This window comes from Telmatherina bonti, assembly GCF_933228915.1.
Source record: "Telmatherina bonti genome assembly, chromosome: 7".
Classification (NCBI taxonomy): domain Eukaryota; kingdom Metazoa; phylum Chordata; class Actinopteri; order Atheriniformes; family Telmatherinidae; genus Telmatherina; species Telmatherina bonti.
The window spans coordinates 31,147,798-31,172,282 of record NC_136625.1 but is presented as its reverse complement, the minus strand read 5'-3'; the positions used below and the strand labels follow the sequence as shown (position 1 = coordinate 31,172,282).

Below are 24,485 nucleotides of genomic sequence, written 5' to 3'. Positions count from 1 at the left end.
CATATATATATATATACGTATATGTATATATACGTACATGTACGTATATGTATATATACGTATATATACGTATATGTACATATACGTACATGTACGTATATGTACATATACGTACATGTACGTATATGTACATATACGTACATGTACATATATGTATATATGTACATTCAGGGTCGCGGGGAAGCTGGAGCCTATCCCAGCTGGCTTTGGGCGACAGGCAGGGTACACCCCGGACAGCTCGCCAGTCCATCGCAGGGCCACACAGAGAGACGAACAACCACTCACGCTCACACTCATTCCTAGGGGCAATTTAGAGTAACCAATTAACCTAACATGCATGTCTTTGGATGGTGAGAGGAAGCCGGAGGACCTGGAGAGAACCCACGCATACACGGGGAGAACATGCAAACTCCACACAGAAAGGCCACTGACTGAACCCCTCCCCAGCCGAGGATCGAACCAGACCTCAGTGTTGTGAAAATGAAACTTTGTCATCAGGATTGTTTATGAAGTAAGTTTATTTAGTTCACCTTTCACCTAAAATTCTCATTATTTATGGAGAAAATAATCCCAGCTCTTGATACGCTCAATGTTCACACTTGAATTTTAATTCATTAATCACCATGACAACTGTGACTGAAAGGTTTCATCATTAGTTATTTATATGTATGTACATCCATCTGCTCCACACTGCTCCAGACTTGAGCTTGAACTTGTTCGAACCGGTCCAAAGTCAACACATTTTTGTAGCTTCAGCTCAAAACCATTGTAAAGATGATCCTGCGCTCATCTGCTCGTCAATCTGAGACACACCTGGAAGTAAACATCTGTTCTGTGTGGATTCAGGCAGCAGTGATTGTCTGGCTGCCATGTTGCAGCCAATGACTTCGCTTTGCCAAGAGGAGCTTTATGGATACGAGGCTCCTCTTGATGACTGACTTGACTATGCTTTCTTTTCTTTTTATTTGAATTAGTTCATTACTGAATTTACATGTCAATGTTGAACCAGTAGGGGGTGGGGGGGCTCAGATGGGAGCAGGGCATCAGCTCCCTCTCTGAGAAGGCTTAACAGAGGCTGTATTTTCTTCAGCAGCTGAAGAAGTTCCACCTCCCAGTGAAGCTGATGGTGAATCCCACCTTAGATCCTCCATAACTGGTTTCCTGCAGCCAGAGCTGGACAAGACCAAGCTGCAGCGTGGCTTTTACTCTGCTGAGAAGGTGTTAGGCCGCAACCTTCCACCCCTCCAGGACCTGGAAACTTGCAGCCCATCTCTCTCATCCTGGACACAAACTTTATCAGTCCCTCCACATCTGGCTAAAGGTACCTTTCCATCAGGACCAGGACCTCCAGCTCTCAGCCTGCTAACAGTGTCCCAGTTACTCCCCAAATGACTCATTTGTGTGCAACTTTGGGTACTCCTACGTTCAAATACAAACTAAAGTATTTCAAAATGTTGCACAAAAAATAAACCTAACACCCTCTGCAACTGTCAACCCCCCCCCCCCAAAAAAAAAATAAAATATATATATATAAAGCCATCAAAACCATCACTATCTGTGGACAATTTGGTGTTTCTTTAGTTTAATTTGAAGATCCGTTCATGCTGGGGGTTTCAGGCGCTTCTGGGAGCCTCACATGGTGCGTTTAAGTGTTGGTGGAAAGCTGGGTCATCTGTATTTTCTTCTCCATTCATTTCATCATAGTAAAGCTGCTTTCCATGATAGAATAGTTTGTCATGCGCGGCTAGTTTTGTCTGCATGAAGATAAACTGACAAAGAAAAACAAACTCCATTCTGACACACCGCCAACCTGTAAAATTAATTTGGCTTTTATTGCTTACACTGTGCATTCTGTAGACGTGTTCAGAGGTTTTACAGACACCTTGTGGCCGTTCTGCACATGTGCCGACTCCCCCCCCCCCCCGGCTGTGCCGAGGGGCGGCAGGAGATACATTACATAACATCTTCCAGCAAAAACAACTTTTTCTCAGTAGCTTTGTACATATAAACCTCCACGGGCACGGCCTTCAGGCTGACTGTGTGTGTGTGTGTGTGTGTAACTGAACTGGTTGTTTTATAGAGTTCTGCATATACATGGGGACGTACAAAGGTATTAATAAAGTCAAATCACAAACATGGTGCAAAATGATGCAGATTCATTCACCAGGTGCAGACATACATGAAACCTAAACAAAACAATGTTAAATCACTCTACTGGTCAGGAGGGTCTATACACTAATGATGATAAAAAAAAAAAATAAAAAAAAAGGTTAGAGGCTGGAGCTGGATAAGACCACATCTACACCATGTTTATATTTCTTTTTATTACAGCAGTGCAGAAGTTTACTTTGCTTGATGTAGGCAATTCAGTAAAAATATGCTTATCGTCCAGCACCATCAACATACACTGGTTATATACTTAAAAATGAGAAAGAAAAATGAAACTCCTAAGAAAGTTCTGCCTTGCCGTGACTGCTGAAGTGCAAAGCAAAATAGAAACGGTAGCCTTGTCTTCGTCATCTGCAGCGCTACCTGTTCCTCTGCTTTATAACAATCTGACACTGGACAGACCGACCTACAACCATCCCGTCTTCATACTCTTCTTTAACTGTTTCCTTTCATCTGTCTGCTCGCTTTTTGGCCAAATAAATAGAAGAACACAGAAAGACAGATAGAAGAAATAGAGAAACCAGTTGTGTAAAAGTTTGGTGGAAAGAGGAAACCACCTCCCGTCGCATTATGATGACGTTTGCGTAGTTTCTGCGGGAGCCGGCGATTCTGTGGCCTTGGTGGAGTCTGCGCTGGTCGCTGGCGTCGCCGTGACAGTGACGGAGGCTGGAGGGGTGAGAGAGGTGGGTGCGAGTGGGAGTACGCCCTGAGACAGCAGGGGAGACAACTGGGAGGGCAGCATGGTAGGCAGAGGGGGCAACGGGGCGAGACCTGGCAGGTTTAAGGGCGGCAGTGAAGCCAAGGATGGGACTGGAGGGGTGAAAGAGATGAACGGTGAAACATATCTGCTGCTTTAGAATCTGGTTGGTCTTAAAAAGAAAAGCTTAACTCACCTGTGGTTCCTACTGCTGGTAGGCTGCTGGTTCCTGCTAACGACACGGCACTGAGGTCTGGGAGTGGCAGGTTCAGGTTGGGAAGGTTAGGCAGTGGAGGTAATCCAGCTGGGAGGGGCATCAGGCCTGCAAATATACAATACAAGAACGCTCATTGTCTCAAGTCATTGTCTGACTTTTAACTTTAACAGATTCAACTTTATAAGTGAAAAATGGGCTAAAATGTACTAAAACAAAACAGTTACTTCATGTCAAAACATAGGAAGACAATAAAAAACTATGAACAGTGAGAAGAGCAGCGATGAAAGTAGCTGAGTCATCAGGACTAGCTTTAGAAAAGTTTGCTGAGCAGAAACACTGACATGTTCCAGGTAAAGCAGCTGAGGCGGATTATTTTCTGAAAACAAGCTGCGTTACGTTTACAAGCCTGAAAGCTGGTCCGCTCCGCTGACAGCGGGTTTTGTTTGAAAAATCCCCACCTGGTAGCGTGGTGGCCGGGTTGAAGCTTGTGGCGGCAGGATTTAGTGGAGTGAGGGGGGTGAGCGAGGGGTTGGTGGTGGAGGGGAGGAGAGGGACTGTTGGCAAACCTGCAGAAGAGGGAGGAAAAGTGATATGCATTAGAAGAGAATATGCAGAAGAAACAAAAAGCCTCCTGGGGGGAGCACAAAGGGATTGCCCACTTTGATTTATTCCATGAAAGCAAAGACATACCTGTCTGCAGCTCGCTGGGCATGGGGGGCGGAGCCGAGCTGATTGACAGGCCAGAAAGTGAGTCTTCAAGTCTGGATGGTGCAGATGGTGCAGAGGGAGGAGGAGTAACCGCTGATAGCTGGACCTGGAGAAAAAAAACATGAGATTAAGAGTATTTTTTGTTCATCTGTGCCATTAATCATTGTTTTTTTCTGCCCACGGCGATCGTAACGAGTGTGAACACATTACATATACTTATATCTAAGCAGCACTGAATATTGAGCTGTATGCAGTGTTAACCAGTTCTGACCTCAGTGAATCCGTCCTTTAACGGACTGACAGGCTCACTCGGAGAACTTCCAGGGAAGCTGATCTTTTTCCCCTCCTCAAAAGGCCGAGTGGGAATTCTGTGGAGGTATCCATAGCCGATCCCACATCCAAGGCTAGGAAGCAGAAATGAAAACATCATGTAAAGCTTCTCTGAGACATAAAAAAAACACCAAACATTTATACATAACGAGTGTGTTGCATTACCTGCCCTCCCCTCCCCAGGCACTGTTAGGCGTAATGACCACCTCTCTGCAGTTGTCTGTGTCTGTGTTGTACACGTAGAGTTTCAGCCCCTTACCCTCATGGCTCTCTATGAGAGAGAATAAATCCTCCGACTGAGGGTCACCATAGAGAGGCGTGGTCGTTAGAAGAAGCAGCAGGAGGCACACTGTCAGTTCTGAACGATGAACACGGTTGAGGACACCTTACCTCATTCATAACAGTGTCCGCTCCGATGATGTAGTCAGTGTGTGGTCGCAAGCCAGCGAGGGCTGCCGGGGAGTTAGACTCCACTTCCTGTTACAAACAGTAAACAAGCTGCTGCTCTAATCATATAATGGAAGTCTAAAAATAGCGAGGGGTCTACGTGGCTACTTACCAGCACATGCCAAACGTTTTCGTTTGCGCCTTCAAAGCTGCAGAAGCGAATTGAGACACCCAGCAAGCCTTGCCCCCCCCACAAGTTACTGGGAGTCACTGTGCACTCACGCAGCTCCAGGGTCTTCGAAGAGTAAACCAGCATCTTGACTGGTTTTTCTACACTGGCTTTGAGCAAGTCCTTCAAGGTGTCGTTGTCCTTGTTCTGCAGGAAAACATATAAACAGTAAAAAAAAAAAAAAAAAAAAAAAAATGGGAGCAGACCTTGAATGTAACATTCCTTACAACTCATGAATAGCACCACATGATGCACTTGCACCCATTTCTTACCAGTCTGGTGTTGTTGATGGAGACAATGAAGTCAAAGAAAGGTTCCAGTCCTGCTCGGTGTCCAGGAGAGTTTTCCTGAACCTGCACAAAGATGAGACACAACATGACACACACTCCTGCCTGTCATCACATTGTGTTTGCATCTTGTTGATGCATAAACAGGTCAAACATCTATAGAAGATTACTGAGATTTAAGATTCCTCATTGCAAAGTAAATCTTTATACGGGTTTGGCAGAAACAGTCTGCTTCACACATATGTCTTGTTTAGCTTTAACTTTGCCTAATGCACCCTAACCTCGCCAGTATTTCAAGCTAAACCACTTGAATTTGGACCAGTTCCAGATACCCAGTAGCATGTAATCTCACGTTTCTAATTGAACTAAATCTGAAACCTGGAGTGAAAATGTAAACTTGCCAGCTGTCATTCAGCAGGCTACGGCTAGCTTTAGCACTTATGATGCTAAGCTTCCGGCAGGCATAATTAATACCCTACATGTGCAAAACCACGATATGTCGAGCTGGTATTAATCTAGAGCAGACTACAGCTCCCTGACAAGGCTTTCTGTGTTTCCAAGCGGAGGCCACTACAAGCATCCCCGACCTTTCGTCAACACACTCAGCTGAAAATTCTCAGAGGCTAAGCTAACGGCTAACTGCAGGTTGCACATGCTAAAAACTCACGCGGAGAACATGGTAGCCCTCTGAGCCTCCTCCAGGTATCTCGACGCTTTGTGACCCTCCCATGGTTTAGTTCTTCGGAGGCCTTTGGGGATGTTTTGGCAGCCTGCAACCCGGCGGAGGTGAAACACCTGAGTACTTCCACTCACCGGGTACACGTCGCCAAATGACTAGCTTTGTGATGCGCATGCGCCGTTACGTGGCAGGAAATTACGCCTTTTCGTAAACTTCACATTCCTGTCAGTATTTAAGAGTTAATTTACATCAAAGTACAGCAATGCAAAGGTAAAAGAATCCCACTTTATTATTTATAAAAAAAAAAAAAAAAAAAAAAAAAAATCTGAGCAAAAATCAATAAAGTCATAATTACAGATTAAATTCAGTTAGCAAAATATGCACGTACAGTTGTGCTCATTTGTATTCATCCCCTTTTATTAAAGAAAAGGCTGAATTTACAACAGTCACTGAAATAACTGGAGACTTAAAAAAGGAACAATAACTAAAAAAATTGCAAAAATATAATTTAGTAATATAAGACATTGTTTTTTCATTTAATTGAGTTGAAGAAAGAAAAAAACAACAACAAACAAACAAATTGGTCCTGGACAAATTAGAGCACTTTTCTGTTGAACAGTGGGACAAAATACCTGTCAACAGGTGCAGAAGTCTGACTGAGAGGAACAGAAAACACCTGACTGTAGTGGAAACATTAAAAGATTGTTCAACAAAATATTAATTTATGAGTGATGTTATATGTAATAAATTATTTTATTTGTTTGCTTTTTAAAAAATATATTTCTATTGAACCAGAATTAGAAAATAATGGAATGATTTTCATAATTTTTTTTTAAAATCTGATATTACTTTAGTCAATTTCAGCTTATTTTACAGGCAGCTGTTTTTTTCCCTTCTTTAATGAAAGGGTATGAATAAATATGAGCACAACTGTAAATGTAATTTACTTGGGTTCAAGCGGTGCAGTAAGATGAATGAGTATGAAGACTTTTACTCATGAATAACTCACCATGTATGGTGAAATGTGGCAGGATAAAAAAAACATTTATAGGTCAGCAGGAGGGAGATTGTTTTGTTAAAAAATTTAAAAAAAGGTGTATATATTGTACCTCAAATAGCTACTTACATTGATCTAACAGAGGTTTTAAAGCTAGTGTTATGAGTATGCATTGCCTGGGACAGCTGATACATGCGGGGATCTAGACACCGAGCGGGGACACCTACAAGGAAAAGGATAGTACACTACATTTACTTTTGTTACTGCAGAATTTGTAAAAGCAAAAAGCTGAGTTTATTTTGTTGTATACTGAATAGTGAATTCACATTGACAATCTGAAATAATCTGATTGTCTACTTGGGTTGCATCTGGGAGGTCAGATTGTGGGACTTTTATGACCTACAAGCAGGGGCGGATTAAAAGTGCACAGGCAGGGCCCAGAGTGTTCCGGGGCCCCCTTCCCCATCACAACATTGTAAAAATTCTGAATTATACACTGTGAAACAACTTTTCTAACATCTCTCAGCCAATGGTACCAGTAACAACACACTAGACACTGTTGGCTTCGACACTATGTGGCTTTTATTTACATTTTGTTCCATGTCCAAACTGCTGGTATATGTCCTACGTGGGCCCCAGGTGGGCGTGGGCCATAGACTGTATTTAAAGAGATGGACGGAGCGTCTGTGACGTCATCCATAGGTTTCTGAAGAGCTGAATTGAAGCTCCGTGAGCGGTTCCTACCGTCGCCATGTCGGCAGCATCATGCGCGTCGTCTCCCGGAAAATACAAATATGAGCAAAGAGGTGGAGCTGAGAGGGCGAACTCCGAGCTTTCTGTAGCTAAGAGCTAACCAAGCTAACCCGGAGATAACAGGAAATAACCAGCTAACGGAGATAAGCGGGCTAAAACTAAGTCACATTGTTAACCGGCTAAAAACCGTGGTTGTTCTACGTTCTTCTTACTTGAAGCCGGAGATTGGTACCTGTCAATCAAAATGACACGCCCCTAAATTTGCCGATCTTCGAGATTAAATTACTTTAAAATGGGCGAGTTAGAAAAAAATTCACTCCCCCCACAATTGTCATGAAGGTAAAACTGACCTATAAATCTAAAATGGATTTTTGAACCAGGCTGTAAACATGTTTATTTCTGCTGTAAAGTTGGTCTTTTTAACATGGGAGTCTATGGGGATTTGCTCTGTTTTGTAGCCCCTAGTGGATGAAGGGGGAACTGCAGTTTTACGCACTTTTGCATAGGCTTCACTTTTAACTGCTGGAGGTTGCCGTTTGGTGTGGGCTCCTGGGCCCGCGCCCATAATGCCCATTGGATAATCCGGCCTTGCCTACAAGCAGTTTTTTGGAGAATGAAATGTCATAGTCATGTGGAAAACTGAGATAATTTTTCAGTTCAAATATCACACTTATTAAATATCATATCTGGTCCTTATTATGTATTAAAATGAGATATATACTGTCTCAGATTAACAACAACGCTTCTTAACAATATGTAATTATGTATATATCTAACCCTAAGGTCTAAGCATGTAACATATTTTTACAGATTAAAGGAATTTTCTTGAAGCTTTTTTTCATTCCAAGTTTCATCGTCTTCCAGTGGAATATTATTTGCAGCAAAACATGGAGAAATACATAAAATTTGTGATAATTTGTCACAACTTTTTCAATTTGTAAATATTGTAAAATATTTGGAAGAAAAAAAAAAAAAGTCTTTAAGTGGAATGTGGTGGCGGAGAATCACCACCAGATGGCGCTGGCAGTACATCCCACTGAGGATGTCACTATGCTCCACTCCTCTTTTTACTTATATGATTTTCATTTAAAGATTACAAAACAGTAAACATTGATTTTGGTTAAATTGTAAAAAGGAGTCTTAGAGGGGTCAGATTAAATGATGTCAAGTCAGAAGAAGCAGAAACAACTTAAAGACAAAAGTGGAAGGAGAAAAATGGAAGGAAGAAAAGTATGATTTTTTTTTTTTTTTTTTTTTTCAGAAAAGAGATTAAATGAGTTTCATGCCACTCTGGTAAAACCTTGGACTGGTAAAAACCTTGTAGCATTATTGACACTGATGTATCGATATACATGTTAATATGAATGTGTTTAGTTTAAATACTGAAATGTAATGTAATTTTTTGCTGTCCTATCCTGCAACCACAGCAAGAGATTATTGTGAGTAATGTATTTATGACTGTCTCAATAATTCAGACTCAGTTTTCCATTTATTAGACTTTATTATTTAATGTTATTTAATGGTGTTATAATTCTGTTAAAGTGCCTCCTGAAAGCCTTCTGGGAAAATTCCCTCACAACTGGCTTAATCAAAACCCACAAACAAGAGTCATTGGCGACATACATTACACAGATAACCTTAAATATGATTTATGCAGTTGTGCCATTCACATATGGTCCCTAATTACCATAAATATTTAGATAGTTTATCTCTTAATACACATCCATTTACAATGGAAGAGAGAAAAGGTGAACATTGTGCAAAGACATAAACAGGAACCTCTGTACAAGATATTCCACTGGGCTCCCTGTAACACTGAGAATACAAGTAATAGTATTACAGTAAATATACTACACCACAGTTAGGATTCAGACAGATACATTACTTTCTTCCCAGTCTCCAAAGGAGAGTACATTCTCACATCCTTGTGCTTCTTGCAAAAAAAATAAAGACCAGACAGTAATATAGAATCATTCTTAATCTCTTCAGAAGGCCAATCAGTCATCTCCAAACATTCAATCAAAAAGACTCACAATCACAAAAATAAACCAAATATAGAAATTGCATCACGTTTGAAGGTCAGCAGGTAACATTTTACAAACACCTATAATCTGTAAGAAGTAGAACAGAAAAGAGAATGGATTGCCCGGTTCCCGATTTGCTTTCTTTGGCAGACGAAATCACTATAAATAAACTTTACTCAGCTCCTATGATTACATTTACAAATGTATTACTATGTAATACACATAAAGATGCATTTACAATAAAATACCTGAATCTGCAAACGGTGAAAACGGTGAATTAAATATTTTGTTTATCCATAATCAAATATTAATGTTCTATCAATATTATACTCACATATGGGCATTGCATGATTGCATGGAACAGACAACAAGTCAGCGTTTCACAAGTCAAAAGTTCTCACAGGCTTCTGCGGACATTATAAATCTTGATCCTACAACTAATATTCTATGTGAAAAATATTGCAGATCGTAGATCTGTTGGCAGAGGACACGAAATCCTCTGTTTACACACTAGTATCTATGCTGTGTACATTAGCCTTAAATACTTAACAGGATACACTCAGTGCTACATTCACACCTGCACACACTCACAGCTCTTCAGGTGCAATTACACTAAATAAGTATATATTAATTTTTTTTGGACTTGTATACATATATATATGTATATATATATATATATATATATATATATATATATATATATATATATATATATATATATATATATATATATATATATATATATATATATATATATATATATATATATATATATGTGTGTGTGTTTGTGTCTGAAAGCACCAATTGTGAGTGGCTAATCTATGATAAAGCATAAATGTTTGTTATTTTTAAATATTTTTTATCAGCTTTTTTATTATTTAGCATATGCACACACACACACACACACACACACACAGGTGCACACAGATAGTAAAAGACAAATGTCATTGGACAAAATAACTTAATTTCACATATATACACACACACTAACATACATATCAGAGAGTCCACGGCACACATACATTGAAATATGTGTGTTGTACCGGGACAAGTCTGATATTCTTTATATATTTTGTCAACAGAAGGAACTATGTGGTGTGTGTGTGTGTGAGTGTGTGAGTGTCATTGTTTGCTTCTCCTCAGTGGTGGGAACATTTAAAAATGCTTCAGATAAAGACAAAAGTCGTGTAAATTCTCTTTCTGCAGCAACGTTTACACCTCACAGGTATTTACCATTAAAAGACAAGAGATAAAGGATTATGTTTGTCTGTGGAGCGATGCTGACTTAGAAGTCTACAGGTCCTGGCCCAGTCTCTCAATCTCATCAATGAGGAAGTCGATGTCCGACTGGGTGGCTGCCGGATTGGACACAACCATACGGAAGAAGTTGACTTTATTGCCTTGTGGCTGGTATCCCACCATGGTGGTCCCTGACTCCATCATCATGGCCTTGATCTTTGGAGCCACCTAGTGGAGCAACAGCAACATATCAGAGCCTGCTATGAATCGTAAATAAACTGATAAAACCATGTTTAATGGCTGTTTGATTAACTCTTTAACACCACATGTATTCAATTTGATGCAAACAGTTTTTCAGACTTATCGCATGACTTTATGGTAAAAACTTTGCTAAAAAAAAATCTGTTGCAGATACTCTGACACTCGTCATCTTTTGCATTACAACAAAAGATTATTTTACATTTTGTAAAAGGGCCAAATAAAGACTTCAGACAACCAAACAAACAAACAAATAAATAAATAGATATTGAATAAATAATACATTATAAATAATTAAAAAAAAAAATTCTGTCTGTAAAGCATCTTGAGAAGGCATTGCCGTGATTTGACGATACATAAATAAAGTTGAATTGAATTGAATAAATAAATAAATAAATAAATAAATAAATAAAACTACATGTGATAACTAAATGTGAATTTGCTAGAAATGAGAGTCGCACCCTGTGGAGTTTTTCCCGTCTCTCATCGCCGTGTGGCATTCCTCTCAGGCTGGGTGGAATATACCAGAAGCAGACATTGGTGTGCTGAGGCTGCAAAAACACAAAAGGATCAGTAACTACACATGCTTTATTTTCATTTTTCATTTTCAATGCACCAGAAAATGATAATAAATGAATATTTTTTGTTGATTAACTTTTAAATATGGTCTCCATTAAATACATTTTTTAAAAATCATATAAAATAGCATGTGTTAAATATTAACTCAATACAACTCACCACTCCATCAAACACCATCTCATATCCCTCCCTGTTCTTGATCTTGTTGTAGAGATACTGAGACAGGTCCAAACACTTGTCAATGTGCTGTTCAAACCCAATGGTGCCCTGCAGGACAAACAAGACAATCAGGTCATGGTAATTTCACACACACACATCTAAAAAAAATCAATTTAAATTATCTGCTGGATTACATCCTTTACATCTTACCTTGGCTTTCCACATCAGCCAGAACTTAAAGATGTCAACATGCCGGCCACACTGGATAGCCTTGTCACCCGTGTCATAGGTGACGTCGTACTGTTTGTCTGGTTGGAACAGGTAGCCAGCGCACATGGAGTTACAGCCTGCCAGGATTCCCTACACACAGACATCAAGTACAAAATCTAGCATTCATGTAAGACTTTAATCACACCATCATGTAGATATAAACACATTAAAGTTTGTAAGCAGTGGTTACTGGTTAATATGGACTCACCTTCTCTCTGACCAGGATTGCTGAGCACTGCAGGGGGACGCCCATCATCTTGTGGGGGTTCCATGTGACAGAGTTGGCTCTGAAAAGTTTGATACATATGTTGACACACTGATGTATTTTCCCTAAAAATGTCTTTTAAGTGACACCCCGTCTGGTTCCATGCCCTTACCTCTCAATGCCATTAAGCTTATGGCGATGCTTCCTTGACATCAGTAGTCCTCCCCCCCAGGCGCCCTGAGGGAGACGAAGGAGTGGGATTACAGAGAGAATGACACAGCACAGCCTCTACTACTATACACCGATCCAGCATCAGCTACTCACATCAACATGCAGCCAGAGGTTGTATTTCTCACAGATGTCAGCGATCTCATTGATGGGATCGAACGCGCCATAAACAGTGGAACCTCCTGTGGCATTCACAAACAACGGTACGTAACCCTGCAGAATCCCACAGGACGGACAGAAAACATCTTGTTTAAGAGGAAAAATACTGAGGGACACAAAGTCAGATAACAGAGGAAGGAAACACACCAACCTTCTGCTTGGCATCAATGATTTTAGCCTCAAGATCAGCAGGTATGACTCTCCCCCTGCAAACACATCCGGACGGCGTCATTTTTACGAGTATTTTACGCACAATACTTTCTGGTTCTTAATGTCTTCACAGAGACTCGGTGACAAACCTTTCATCGGTACTCAGCAGGACGACGTTGTCAGTCCCGAAGCCCAGAGCAGCACCGGCTTTTTTTATAGAGTAATGGCTCTGCGGAGGGAAACACATTAGACAAATGTTGAATCTATAACTGCACAGCCACATTTAGAGAGGGCGAACACTTTGCAAGCTAATTGCTAGATGAGTTTTGTCTCTCTTGCAGTAAAAGTTGTCAACTGAGCAAATCTTGCAAGACAAAAGTAGCTGTGATGAAGTTGAGACCATTAAAGCAGCCATTGCCCTGATTTAAACGGGCTTAATGATTATTGGTTCAATCAATTAAGTCAGTAAAACGCTGCATTTATTTCTTTTGGAATATCGTAGAATGTACAGGTGTGTGTGTATGTGTGTGTGTGTTTGTGGTCACGTACGTGCTCGGATGTGAAAAGCACAAGGCGAGGAGCAGCCGACATGCCCTTGGTCTTGACTTCGGGGAAATACTTGTAGCGCGCGATCATCACGCTGTACATGTTGGAGATGGCACCCCCTGTCAAATGAACACTGACACATCAGTTCATCATCCTAACCACAGCTGAAATAACCTGGTGAGGATGTGGTTTATTATGGGAACATCATTAAATTGCCCGTCCAAATATTAAGTCACTGCCTGGATTTAATAAAGGATTAACGGATCTAATAGGCTGGATAACAGAAGATCACGGTTCAGTTAGCTACAAGTTATTTCATTCTAGCTGATGTCGCGAGTCAGTAGCTTATCATTTCTGCAACAACCCTGTGGTCATGGAAAGGATGTGATCTGTTTTAGGAAGGTCAAATTATCTGCATCACGCAAAGAAAACATTGAAGGAGATGCAGAAGCTAGCAAAACTGGGTTAAAAACTTTAAAAACTGGAACAATAACGGAGAGCCATCGTCTTCTCGGAAGGCATGTGGTAAAAAAAAAAAAAAAAACGTTAAAAAAAACCATTTAATCGTGAAACAGGAACATTTCCAGTCTAACGATGTGAAGGGAACTCAGGGGATTGGGGCTGGAGAGGTATGTAGCTATTAGAAAACCACAGCTACGTTTCCATTACATTTTTTCCCAAAATAAAAGCAAAAATCAAAGTTTTGACAAACAACATTTGCGATTTGCAGGCGTTTCCGCTGAACAGTGTTTGGCGCCAAAGCATCAGTTCCTGTAAAATCTCGTTTGGGTGATGAGATTTTGTGAGAATTGCAGGTTTTGCAAGGTAGTGTTATTTTGGGGTTTTCAACTTGCTACTGAGAATTCGCCACAGCTTGTCAAAGTTTTTCTCCTTCATTTTCTTTCTAAAAGTCTAAAATTCGCTGTTGTTTGTTCCGCACCGCGCCATCCTTACTGGAAAAGAACAGGTCATGACTCCCAATGTCACGTCCGGGGACACGTAAACGCGAAAAAAGTGTTTCCATTACACTTTTGCAATATATTTCTATATAGAAACATCTGAAAAACCACTTCTTGAGAGCGTAAAACCTTTATAGAGACTGTATTTTCAAAATGTAGGTTTCCATTTGCTTTTTTAAAATTTATTTTTTATTGCCATATTTAGTTTTTGCCTAATTCTAAGTTTAATGGAAACGTGAGACTGATCAGTGAAAAAGGCTTCAAGTTGCTGCATATCAAAAAGATTTAACTCTGGGGCTGGAAGAAAGTCATGTTGTCTAATGAATCCAGATTGATCCTGTTCTAGAGCTTCGGGGTAAGAGGAGAAGCAGGTGTAGTGATGCAGCCATCATGCCTAGTGTCTACTGTACAAGCATGTGGCTGTAATCCGGAGTTGCTGCAGCTGATTAGGTCTAGGTATCAGCTAAGGTCAGCTGACATGTAAATATACTGAATGAGCAGGTTAGTCCATCTTCCCTGATAGCTCAGCCATATTCCAGGATGACAGTGCCTGGATTCATGTTAAAGAGTGGTTCAGGAAGCATGAGACATCATTTTTACACATGCACTGGCCCCTACAGAGTCCAGTCCTGATCCCCATGGAGAATCTTTGGGATGTGCTGGAGGAGGCTTTGCGCGGTGGTCTGACTCTCCCACCATCAATGCATGAACACAACACTGGATGGAAATAAATCTTGTGACTCTGCAGCAGCTTATCGAAATATTGCCGCAGCGGATGATGCCGTAATCCAAGCTTAAATCCGGAGCGTGTGACTTGTTTTGGACAGGCAGCGTAGTATCCATTTCTAAACTGACCAGGTGAAAAGAGGCCGTCTCCTTCTCCGCCTGGCCAGCCAATCATCTCTCTCATCTTCTTCAGAGTCAGCTGCTCCATCAGCACAAACACCGGCGCTATCTCATAAGTGAACCTGCCAATCACACACATTTATGACAAAAACATTTAAAGAACAAAGGCATGCATGCACATGCAAACAAATTTTTTTTTTTTTTTAAATTATCATTATCAGCCTTCCTATAATTCGATCCGCAGGCACAAAGTAGACCCAGTGCTGACTGGGCTAATTAAAAAGTCTCTGATAGGAGTCAAGCAGCAAACATTCATATTCAAATGGCTTCTGCAATCACTGAGTAGTTTAATTAAAGCATACAAAGCCGTGGTGGCTATCTGTCAACCCTGCCAATCTCACCGGCGAGCATGAATGTGATGGCTGATCGGACCTGAATGTGTAGGAGTGGCAAAGACAGACGAGAGAGGATGTTTCATGGAGATAACAACCCCTCCCCACTGGCCCCGAAATCCAGAAAACTACAAGAGTCCGCATCAATGAATTTCATTATGTCATTAGAATAATCAGAAAGCGAGAGAGAGAAACGACGTTATCTTTGTGATGCAAAGAGAGTCATCGTGGAGAGGAGTTGGAGAGCTTAATGTGCTTCATGTATGTATCTATCTGCCTGTTAAAGGATAGAATGACTGGCAGCTCTACAGGCGACAAAAGAGCAAAACTCCTGGAGAGGGTAAAGTAGGTTAAACATGTCGCAGAACACCAGCTACGGCGAAGCCTGAGCTTTTGCTCTCTTTGCTAACTGACAAGTCGTCTCCTACATGCACCCTGAGGACTGATCCCCGTTTACCCTGCCAATAACCAGGCCAGTTACACAACACTCCTCCGCTCCCATCACTGGAGCTCCACCAGCAGCTAAATCAACAACACCGCGCTCTCGTCTCTTCCCTCATTCCCTCCCTGTTTTACTCACAGATAAATGCTTAAACATGGACGGCAGCGTTTTGCTGTTTGGGCAAGAAAGGGAGGGAAATGAAGTCTGAGGAGGGGATGATGTGCAGGGAAACAATACGGCGAAGGAAACTGTGACAGAGCACAACAAAGGAGGAGGATGGGACGATGTGGATGTAGTGCATGCAGAGAAAAGCATGCAGGAACAGGACAAAGGCATGAAGACGCTGCTGAAAAAGGCAGGGAACGGAGAAGAGAGAGAGAAAGCTGTAACTGAGGACAAGAAGAATTGAAAAGCAGACATTTTCTTGTGTAATTGGTCGTGTTGAGGGTTGAAAAACATTCGCTTCAGCCCAGAAACCAGACCAAAACCACAAAGAAGACAAAATGTCTCACCTTAGAAGGTCTTACTGGCCTAATTCCACAAATATACATCCGGTATATGTGTTTGAATTATCTTTCACATAAAGGAAAAAATTATATTTATTATCACGATGATCTCACTGTCCTTTAAGAAAAACGAATCCACACGACATCAAACAAAAAAAAAAAAAAAGAGGAGAAAACCTGGGCTCCTTTTTAAAATTCTCCTTCCCTCTGAGTCATTTCACGCTGTAATGACAATAATGGTGATCATTATCACAATCAGAGCCAATCATTGGTCTTTTCAGGGTGAAAATTACCCCTCAGTCACCTGCCTGTCTCCAGAGACGGCCCCTAAATGCCCTTATTATTATCATCAAGGGCACTCAGGATGTGTGTTTGAAAGTGTGTGCATGTCTGTGTGTGTTTATGTGGCGTTGCGTGACTAACCCTTTGACCCCAAAGCACACTCTGCTTTCAGCTCCCTAAAGGAGCTCTGAGTCGGTCCGTATCCACAGGGACAAAGGAGCCAGAATGAGCGCTCTGCAGGGAGCTGCAGCAGCCAGTTTCCGCCATGTAACAGGGTTTTCTGAGCAGCCCGGGGACATTGTGTGTCAGTGTGGGGCCCAGCTGGCCTATCTGCTAAGACCAGCTCACAATGAGCCTGCAGTCAATGGACTGGAAAGCCTTGATGCTGTATCTGGGACAGCCAGAGCTGGTGTGTGAATGTGTAAGTGTCATTAAGGGAGTGTGTTTGAGTGTGGGGAAGTCAATGACCCAGTCTCTAGGGGCATTTTTCCAACCGGGAGATGAGATGGGAAAGTTTCTCTAACAGAGTGGGTTTTTTTAAAGCTAATATTTAGAACTGGGTAAATTAATCGCCTCTTTTCTTTTCATTCCCCTCACACGACGTTGTCTTTGCACTGACTTGCCGACTGCACTGACATTTCACCACATTGTTGTTCTGCCTGATGCTGATCTCCAGCAAAGTTAGCGGATCTAGTTTCCTGGTCTTGTTTCATCAGCCAGACTGACCTGGAAACTCTGACTTCTGCTGTTCGGTGTCCTTATCGACTCATCAATATTAAGATGTTAGTTTTGTTTTTTGTCTGAATTTGAACATTTTTCTGCATGATTTTATTTAATGCTCAAGTGACCTGATTTGGTTTTGACCTTGGGCTTTTCTGTTTATAAACCAAATGATCATTTTAGCAGATAAATAAATCATCAGTTGAACATTAAGATTGGCGTATTTTTGCATATCAAAATATATTTTCCGGTTTCCACTCTGTTGTAATAGCATTTTTTTTTAGTTTTCCTATTTATTCCAGCCTATTTATTAAATTAAAACTTTTTTTTATCTGCTGATAATTCACATAGCAATAATTAAAGAGCATGTGAATATATTTTACCTCCTGATCATGCATGTGTCCCCTTTCAATATGGTAAATTTATATATTACCACTACTCTGATCTCCTTGATTGTCTTTAAGAGATCACACCACCTAGGTTATGGCTTATTTACTGCATGTTCATGTGCGTCTATGTTCAGTGTGTGAAGCAGCTGTGGTTCATGCCCTCTATCAGACTGGGCCACCATGAAAGTGTGACCCTAGATCAATATGCAATCTAACCACCCCTGGGGCTTGGCTGTCTTCTGATACACAGTACAGCACAGTTGCAGCCCCAGCATCTGTCAATACCCGGTCCGTACAGGACAAACCAAACACTTTATGTAACCGGCCTCGGTGACTGTTCTGACCTGTGATGGAGTTATCTCAGGGGAACAACACAAACACTTCTGCTATGCCAAAATCTGATGATGGCCTGAGACTTATGCCAGTGGTCGACATAAAGGAGATCTCAACTGTTCCCTCAGGACGTCTGCATAGAAAACCTGCTTCAACACATGTAAAGAGACCAGCATGACTTACATGTTGGTGTTGGCGGTGGAGGTGAGCCACTCGCCAGCCAGACCGATGATATCCAAACCAGAAGATAGCTGGTTGAAGAAACGAGGGTGGCCTAAACAAAAGACAGATATGTTAGGTTAACAGGATACACGGCATCCTATACAACTGAAACAGCAATAAGCATATGTGATAAAAATTACTAAATGCCCTGAAGACTCCTGATTGCAATAAGTTTTAATAAATAAACAAAAACTCTGCTTCATTTCACTCGACATATTCATTTCACCCTGGATTTCCTTGGTCAGTCATATCATCTGAGGGATTTGAAATAGCAGGTTCAGTATCCCATAATTACATTAGTAACAGCTACATGACAACCATTTAGACCATTGGATGCTTGCACACAGAGCCACAGTGAGCCTGGAGCCAACATGCATTCATGGATATAAGTACTCTGTGGATGTAGTACTATACAGAACGTCTGCCATAACAAATATATGCCTGGTAAGAATAAAAGAATATATAGCAAATGTAACAGCAAAATCGTTTAACGTGGTCCTGCTGAGCAAGGGGGAGGAAATAAAGAGCCGCTGTCTCTTTCAGCACTGTGGACAGCTCCTCCAGTCTGCAATTCAGACCTAAAAATGTTTGGGAAAGGCAGAAAGAAAAGGCATTGATCTGAAGACACCGCAGGCGGCTGTGTGATATGTAAAAACCCAGGGGACAGTTTGAGTGTTGTCGTTTTTAACAGCTTGAACCAGCCCATGTGAAGTTCCCTCAGGCAACACTTGGTTTAATAAGTTGTGGGGGAGGGGAGGGGGGGGGGGGGGAAGGAGGATGTCAAATGAATTATCAGGGGAGTAAAAATAAGGCAGTCGTCCTAATAGGCTGTAGCCTGCACAGTGAAGAAACTAATCTGTCTCTACTGCATTTACATCTGTGAACTCTTTTGATTGCTAATATACAGTAATTAACATTTGATATTAGCAGCCTTTGCATAAACAGTCCGTTTCCGGGCTACTGAAGGTTTTTAGTGTGCTAATACATGCAGGGGCGGATTAAAAGTGCACAGGCCCCTGGGCCCATAGTGTTCCAGGGGCCCCATTCCACAACATTGTAAAAATGGGGAATGATACACTGTGAAATGACTTTTCTATCATCTCACAGCCAGTGGTACCAATAGCAGTACGCTAGACACCGTGGTGTAACTATCTGGCTTTTATCTGCATTTTGTTTCACGTCCAAACTGCTGAAGTAGGCCGGACATGGGCCCCCAATGGATATGAGTCCCTGGGCCCATGCCCATAATGCCCATTGGATAATCCAGCCTTGAATACATGCCTTGTTTAAGATTTCCCACGCTGAAATCACACCAGTGACTTGTGTTCCCACTTTTCATACCTGTCCGGACGCCATATTTGAGCGTGTCCCTGCAGTCCACCAGGATCTGCTCCAAAGACTCGGGTTGATCGGACAGCTCCAGGTTGAAGCCCTCCATGCCCTCCAGGAGCTGGTGCGGGTGGTGGAAGTCCAGCACCTTGGTGGAGCGGTCAAAGGTTTTCTTCACGTAATTTGTGAGGATGTCCACCACCTCCAGCAGGAACTGCATGGTGGGCTCTTCTCCATTTTTGGCCGGTAGCAGGTCTGAGAGACGGAGGGAAAGGTTGCTGAAATTATGACATTTTAAAGTCTCTAAGTAAATTAATAAAAGGATACAAACTTCCCCTAGCCAGTGTTTTTATTGTTTATTAAAGTGCTTAGGTATTTAAACATTATTGGGCCCACTTGCTTTGTGTTTTTAAACATTTTCTTCTGGTACGTGAACTTTTCACGTCTAATAAAGGCTAAACTGGAAAAGTTAGCACACAAGCTAACTGAGCTATTTCTCAATCATAGCCTGTTATTTTTATTTCATTAATACATTGGCAGATAAGCGTTTGAAGCAGAAAACATGACTGCCATTGGCTTATTATTAAAGTGAACAACCAAAACATATCCAAAAAAAAAAAAAAAAATCTTTTACACAGGCAATCCGACGCCAGCCTTTCTCTCTGTTAAGTATTCAGCCTGTATAATTAGCACTATTTTCAATTAACTGCTAACTTGAAATTACATTTTTAGAGGATTTTTATTTTTAAATGAATATTAAAATAGTTTGTAATCAGATGAATCAAAGCTCTGCTTTATCTGCAGCAGGCCTCATGGTGGAAAAAAAAACACTAAACCTTATTAACACCTTCCTGGTTCATATAGCGAGGTTATATTATTAAGAAAGATAACAAAAAAAAAAAGAAGAAAAAAAAAGGCAAAGTTATCCTTTATTTCTGTGTGGACTTAAGTCTTGGTCTCAGTGAAAGTTTGCCGATTTTAATTGTACGTAATGAGAACATTATTGATCTAATGTGTCCATAGTGATCAGCTCTGATTATGCAAGTGAGCTAAATCATTTATAACTGTATTATTTGGTCAGACAATATATATTTATATCACCTCTAGCGAACAGGTTGGAGAAGTCCGTCTCGGTGCGGCGGAAGCGCGCGTCCCTGTCGCTGTTGTCGCACGAGAGGAGGTTCTTTTGGCCCGCGAGCCTCCCTTTCTCCTCCAGGCTGTTGTTCTTCTGCAGGAACCCTAAGTTGTTACACGGCGAGGAAAAAGACTTACTGCCAAAAACATCCATTACGCACGAAAAAAAAGGGCCAAGAAAAATAAAAGAAATGAAAACTTAAAAAAAAAAAAAAAAGAAACTGATTCAAAGATAAACAATAAATGCATAAATGTTCAACACAACGAAGCCTTTGGGAGGGAAAAAAAAGTGTTATCTGTGGCCTGTAGATGAAATGTTTTCTGGTGAAAGAGGTGGGGGAGAACTTAAATAGTCCGAACACACACGTCCTCACCCACGCGCGTGTGTGTGTGGCCTCGCCCTGTGACATCACAACCACACCCCTGTAAGGACACACACTCAGTCCCAACACTCCGCCTCATGGCCAGGAAAGCCCGCAGTGATGACACACACAGCGGCTAAACACACATCCTATAAAGAAGATTTAATGAAGGATGCACAGAGCCCCGAGGCAGTCTTCCACTGCCACGCCAATATGTTTTACACTCCACGACTTATCAGCTGGTTTTGGCATGAAGGCCTTTATATATCTGCAGATTAATGTCAAGGCCTAATCGTGCGTAAAAAACACGGACACGCACACCTTTATCTGTAGGCGTGATATATTAACACACATTTCCCAGGAAAAGTCTGCCAACACGGAATCCTGTTCATTAAATGCTGTAGAAACATTCACAACCAATGTTCAACACTCCGACCGCCGTGGTGGTCTCCATAACATTTTCCACTCCAGTCCATTAAAATGTCATTTAAGCAATCAGTCTTAATGATCAGTTTCTAAAAATGGATATATCGGTCTTCTCCAGGCCTCTAACTCAGGTCAATAACACCCCGTTGGATGGACCACATGGCATTCATCTTATAGCATGGAATCTATATATAATAATCTGGATTTTATAAGAATAAATATAGTTATAATAATCTTTGGAACGTGAGGAGTGCAAATTTAGAAAGAAAATGAAGTGTTTATAAGTTCTAAAGGCTCTTTCTGTTTCTGTTTCCAAGCTTGTCCTGTGTGTTTCTTTGCCTTGGTGCTGAAATGAGAAAAGACATGGGGGGGTATCAGGGGGCAGACAGAGGGGGCTGATCCGTGGCTATTATCACTGCACCCACGGGCTAATGTCCACTGACCTTTAGAAGATGGAAACGCACAGTGACAGTAGGGGTGGGCCCGCTATAGCTCAGTTATGTGGCCTATTTCAGAAGGCCTCGAGATGGATGGAACAATAACACTAAAGATAAAATAATAATAATAAATAAATAACTTCGAGGCAAAAGTGGCAAAAACAAAAAAGTTGAATGCAAGTGAAACGTCAAGAAAGTCCATTTCTCTCCCACACATGGCATTTAGTGTCCGGGAATGATGAATGTGTCCAAAATAAATACAACTTACCACAAATCTTCATCCCCAGTTTCCGCGTGCATCCGTGCATCCACGCATACTCGTTGGCTAAAACAGAATGAACGTTTGAGTATCTGTGCAGAAGGCCGCGTGGGACGTGGTGCGACGCGAGACATGGAGCACAGTGAGATGTGGACGGCTCTTGGCCAGGTGAGGGATTCTTCAACTTTTTCTTTCTTCTTTTTTTTTTTTTTTAATCCTCCCTTTTTTTAAATCATCATTAACCAGATTGCTCTGCAATAAATTATGCACATCACCATAGCAACATCTGATTACAGGGAGATGAGTCTTATAACATTTCCGATTTAAGTTCAATCAATAAGGGACCGACATTGGGCCCCACATGGAAAATCCACGCCGCCTCACACACCCAGCCAAGGGGCGGACTGGAATTAACACCCGTGAAATGAGCTCACGGAGGAGGGCAGGAATTAATTGAGTGAAACACAGTGGGTTGTGTGACTGGTAATGTCTGTGGTCTGGAAGCCCTTATAGCAAGCTGAAAGCAGAAACTTATTATATAGCGCATCTCTTTCTCACTCACACACACATGCATATATGCGCACACACACACAGACACACACGCACATCCCCAATGTGGACATGCAAGAGCAGAGATGGAGAAGCAGCCTGAGGGGAACACAATGCGCGCGGCGGCAGAGTCGGAGGCACCTGATGGAGAACTGAGAGAAACATAAATAAATAAATAAATAAATAAAAACAAGAATTTAAATCTAAACGATCTCATCCTACAAGAAAAGCAGCCAAGGCAGAAACACACGCACGGGGACGCACGCACAAGACACAAGAAGCCGCCAGGCGGGATGGAGCGTGGCGGGGAGATAATGGCGACATCCAGCAGCAGTGTGCAACGAGCAAGTCGGACAAAACAAACAGCTTTTTTTTATTCTTCTTTTTTTAATGCACCTTTTTTCTTTTTCGCACAAACTCTCATCTGAAAAAGTTTTGAATTTATTTATTGTGAGGATTTTAATGTTTATTCTCACCCAAAGCCAAAGCAAAACCCTCCAACATTTGTTTTATTCGTCCAAAGAAAAATAAATATATATATATTTAAATCCAAAATTGTACTCTGGTTGCCCAAGGGATGTTTTTTTCCCCCTCTGATGTTCTGTCTGAGGACAACATCCTGTTATTATTTCTCCACGTTGCAGTGCAGATGGTTGTTCAAGTGTATAATGGAGTCGATTATGTGAACGCGACCAAGGCTGAAAATGATTAATTAACCCGCAGGTTAATGTATTGGCTCAGCCAGATTTGTGCTTTTTAAAGGGATTAGAAGTAATGACCCAAGAGCAACTTAAAAATTTCCCTAAAATATTCTGGAATAAATAAAAATAGGCAATAGAGACAGATAAAGGAGCATTTTCTCCCATTTGAAATTATTGAAAAAAATGACAAAACACAAAGACTCTTGGTGACGAAGACGTGAATGGGAGAAAATGAGGGGGGGAAATATTATATTTCCAACATAATAAGAAAAATCTTTCAGCAGCATGCTCTTGGATGCGCTAATGGCGCATTATTTCAGCCAGGTCCGCGCACGGCGCGGCGCGGCGCGGCACGGCACGGCGCGCAGACAGCGACAGGCAGCTGTGATGGCTCTGTTTTTAACCGGAATGATTAACGACGGAGCCCACACAGCAAATGGCCCAAGCAAGACTGCTTTTATCACACACGGAAGCAGGGAGGAGAGAGAGAGAGAGAGAGAGAGAGAGAGAGAGAGAGAGAGAGAGAGAGAGAGAGAGAGAGAGAGACTAAAAGAGGCGTCTGGAGCTGAACTAAGTGTTTCGGGCTGGCAGCAGACAGGACTGCATGAGGGTCTTGGAGCAAGGCTCGAGGTGCATGTCAGAAAAACAAAACAGAGGGTGGTGCTATGTTTTGTCTTTGGGCATCGACTGAACATCTCTGTGCCATCAACATGGAGAGGAGGGTGCAGGACATACTTGCAGAAGGAGGTCTTAAATTAGCCGAGTTTGGGTCCTGGTCCCCGCCGGTGGTTCTCGGTTCAGACGTGGCCATCACTCCTCCGTTATCTGATCTCCAGCTGGAGAATTATTCACCTGCAAACAAAATGTTTAGGAGAAGCTTTAGCGCATCCAGTTCGAGATGGAAACATAACGCGTTCTTCTTAACTG

General features: G+C 41.6%; 2 protein-coding genes across 2 annotated transcripts; both read right to left on the bottom strand.

Moving 5' to 3' along the window:
- Nucleotides 1-1,850: 1,850 nt before the first annotated feature.
- LOC306758728 (Golgi reassembly-stacking protein 2-like) lies at nucleotides 1,851-5,841 on the bottom strand. The gene is made up of 10 exons (XM_079244105.1): nucleotides 5,692-5,841; nucleotides 5,010-5,090; nucleotides 4,681-4,884; nucleotides 4,512-4,598; nucleotides 4,287-4,417; nucleotides 4,063-4,195; nucleotides 3,774-3,897; nucleotides 3,542-3,649; nucleotides 3,063-3,188; nucleotides 1,851-2,979 (listed from the first exon to the last, which is right to left on the bottom strand). The coding sequence occupies exons 1-10, from the start codon at nucleotides 5,752-5,754 to the stop codon at nucleotides 2,738-2,740; spliced, it is 1,299 nt and encodes a 432-aa protein (XP_079100231.1). The 5' UTR covers nucleotides 5,755-5,841; the 3' UTR covers nucleotides 1,851-2,737.
- A 4,929-nt stretch (nucleotides 5,842-10,770) lies between these two features.
- Nucleotides 10,771-24,369, bottom strand: LOC306758808 (glutamate decarboxylase 1-like; the record flags this gene model as incomplete). Its single annotated transcript, XM_079244210.1, has 16 exons — nucleotides 10,771-10,944; nucleotides 11,436-11,525; nucleotides 11,713-11,820; nucleotides 11,923-12,072; nucleotides 12,191-12,269; nucleotides 12,360-12,424; nucleotides 12,512-12,628; nucleotides 12,726-12,780; nucleotides 12,874-12,953; nucleotides 13,274-13,389; nucleotides 15,085-15,197; nucleotides 18,323-18,413; nucleotides 19,703-19,945; nucleotides 20,792-20,929; nucleotides 22,318-22,374; nucleotides 24,294-24,369. The coding sequence occupies 16 exons, from the start codon at nucleotides 24,367-24,369 to the stop codon at nucleotides 10,771-10,773; spliced, it is 1,752 nt and encodes a 583-aa protein (XP_079100336.1).
- Between the last annotated feature and the right edge of the window lie 116 nt (nucleotides 24,370-24,485).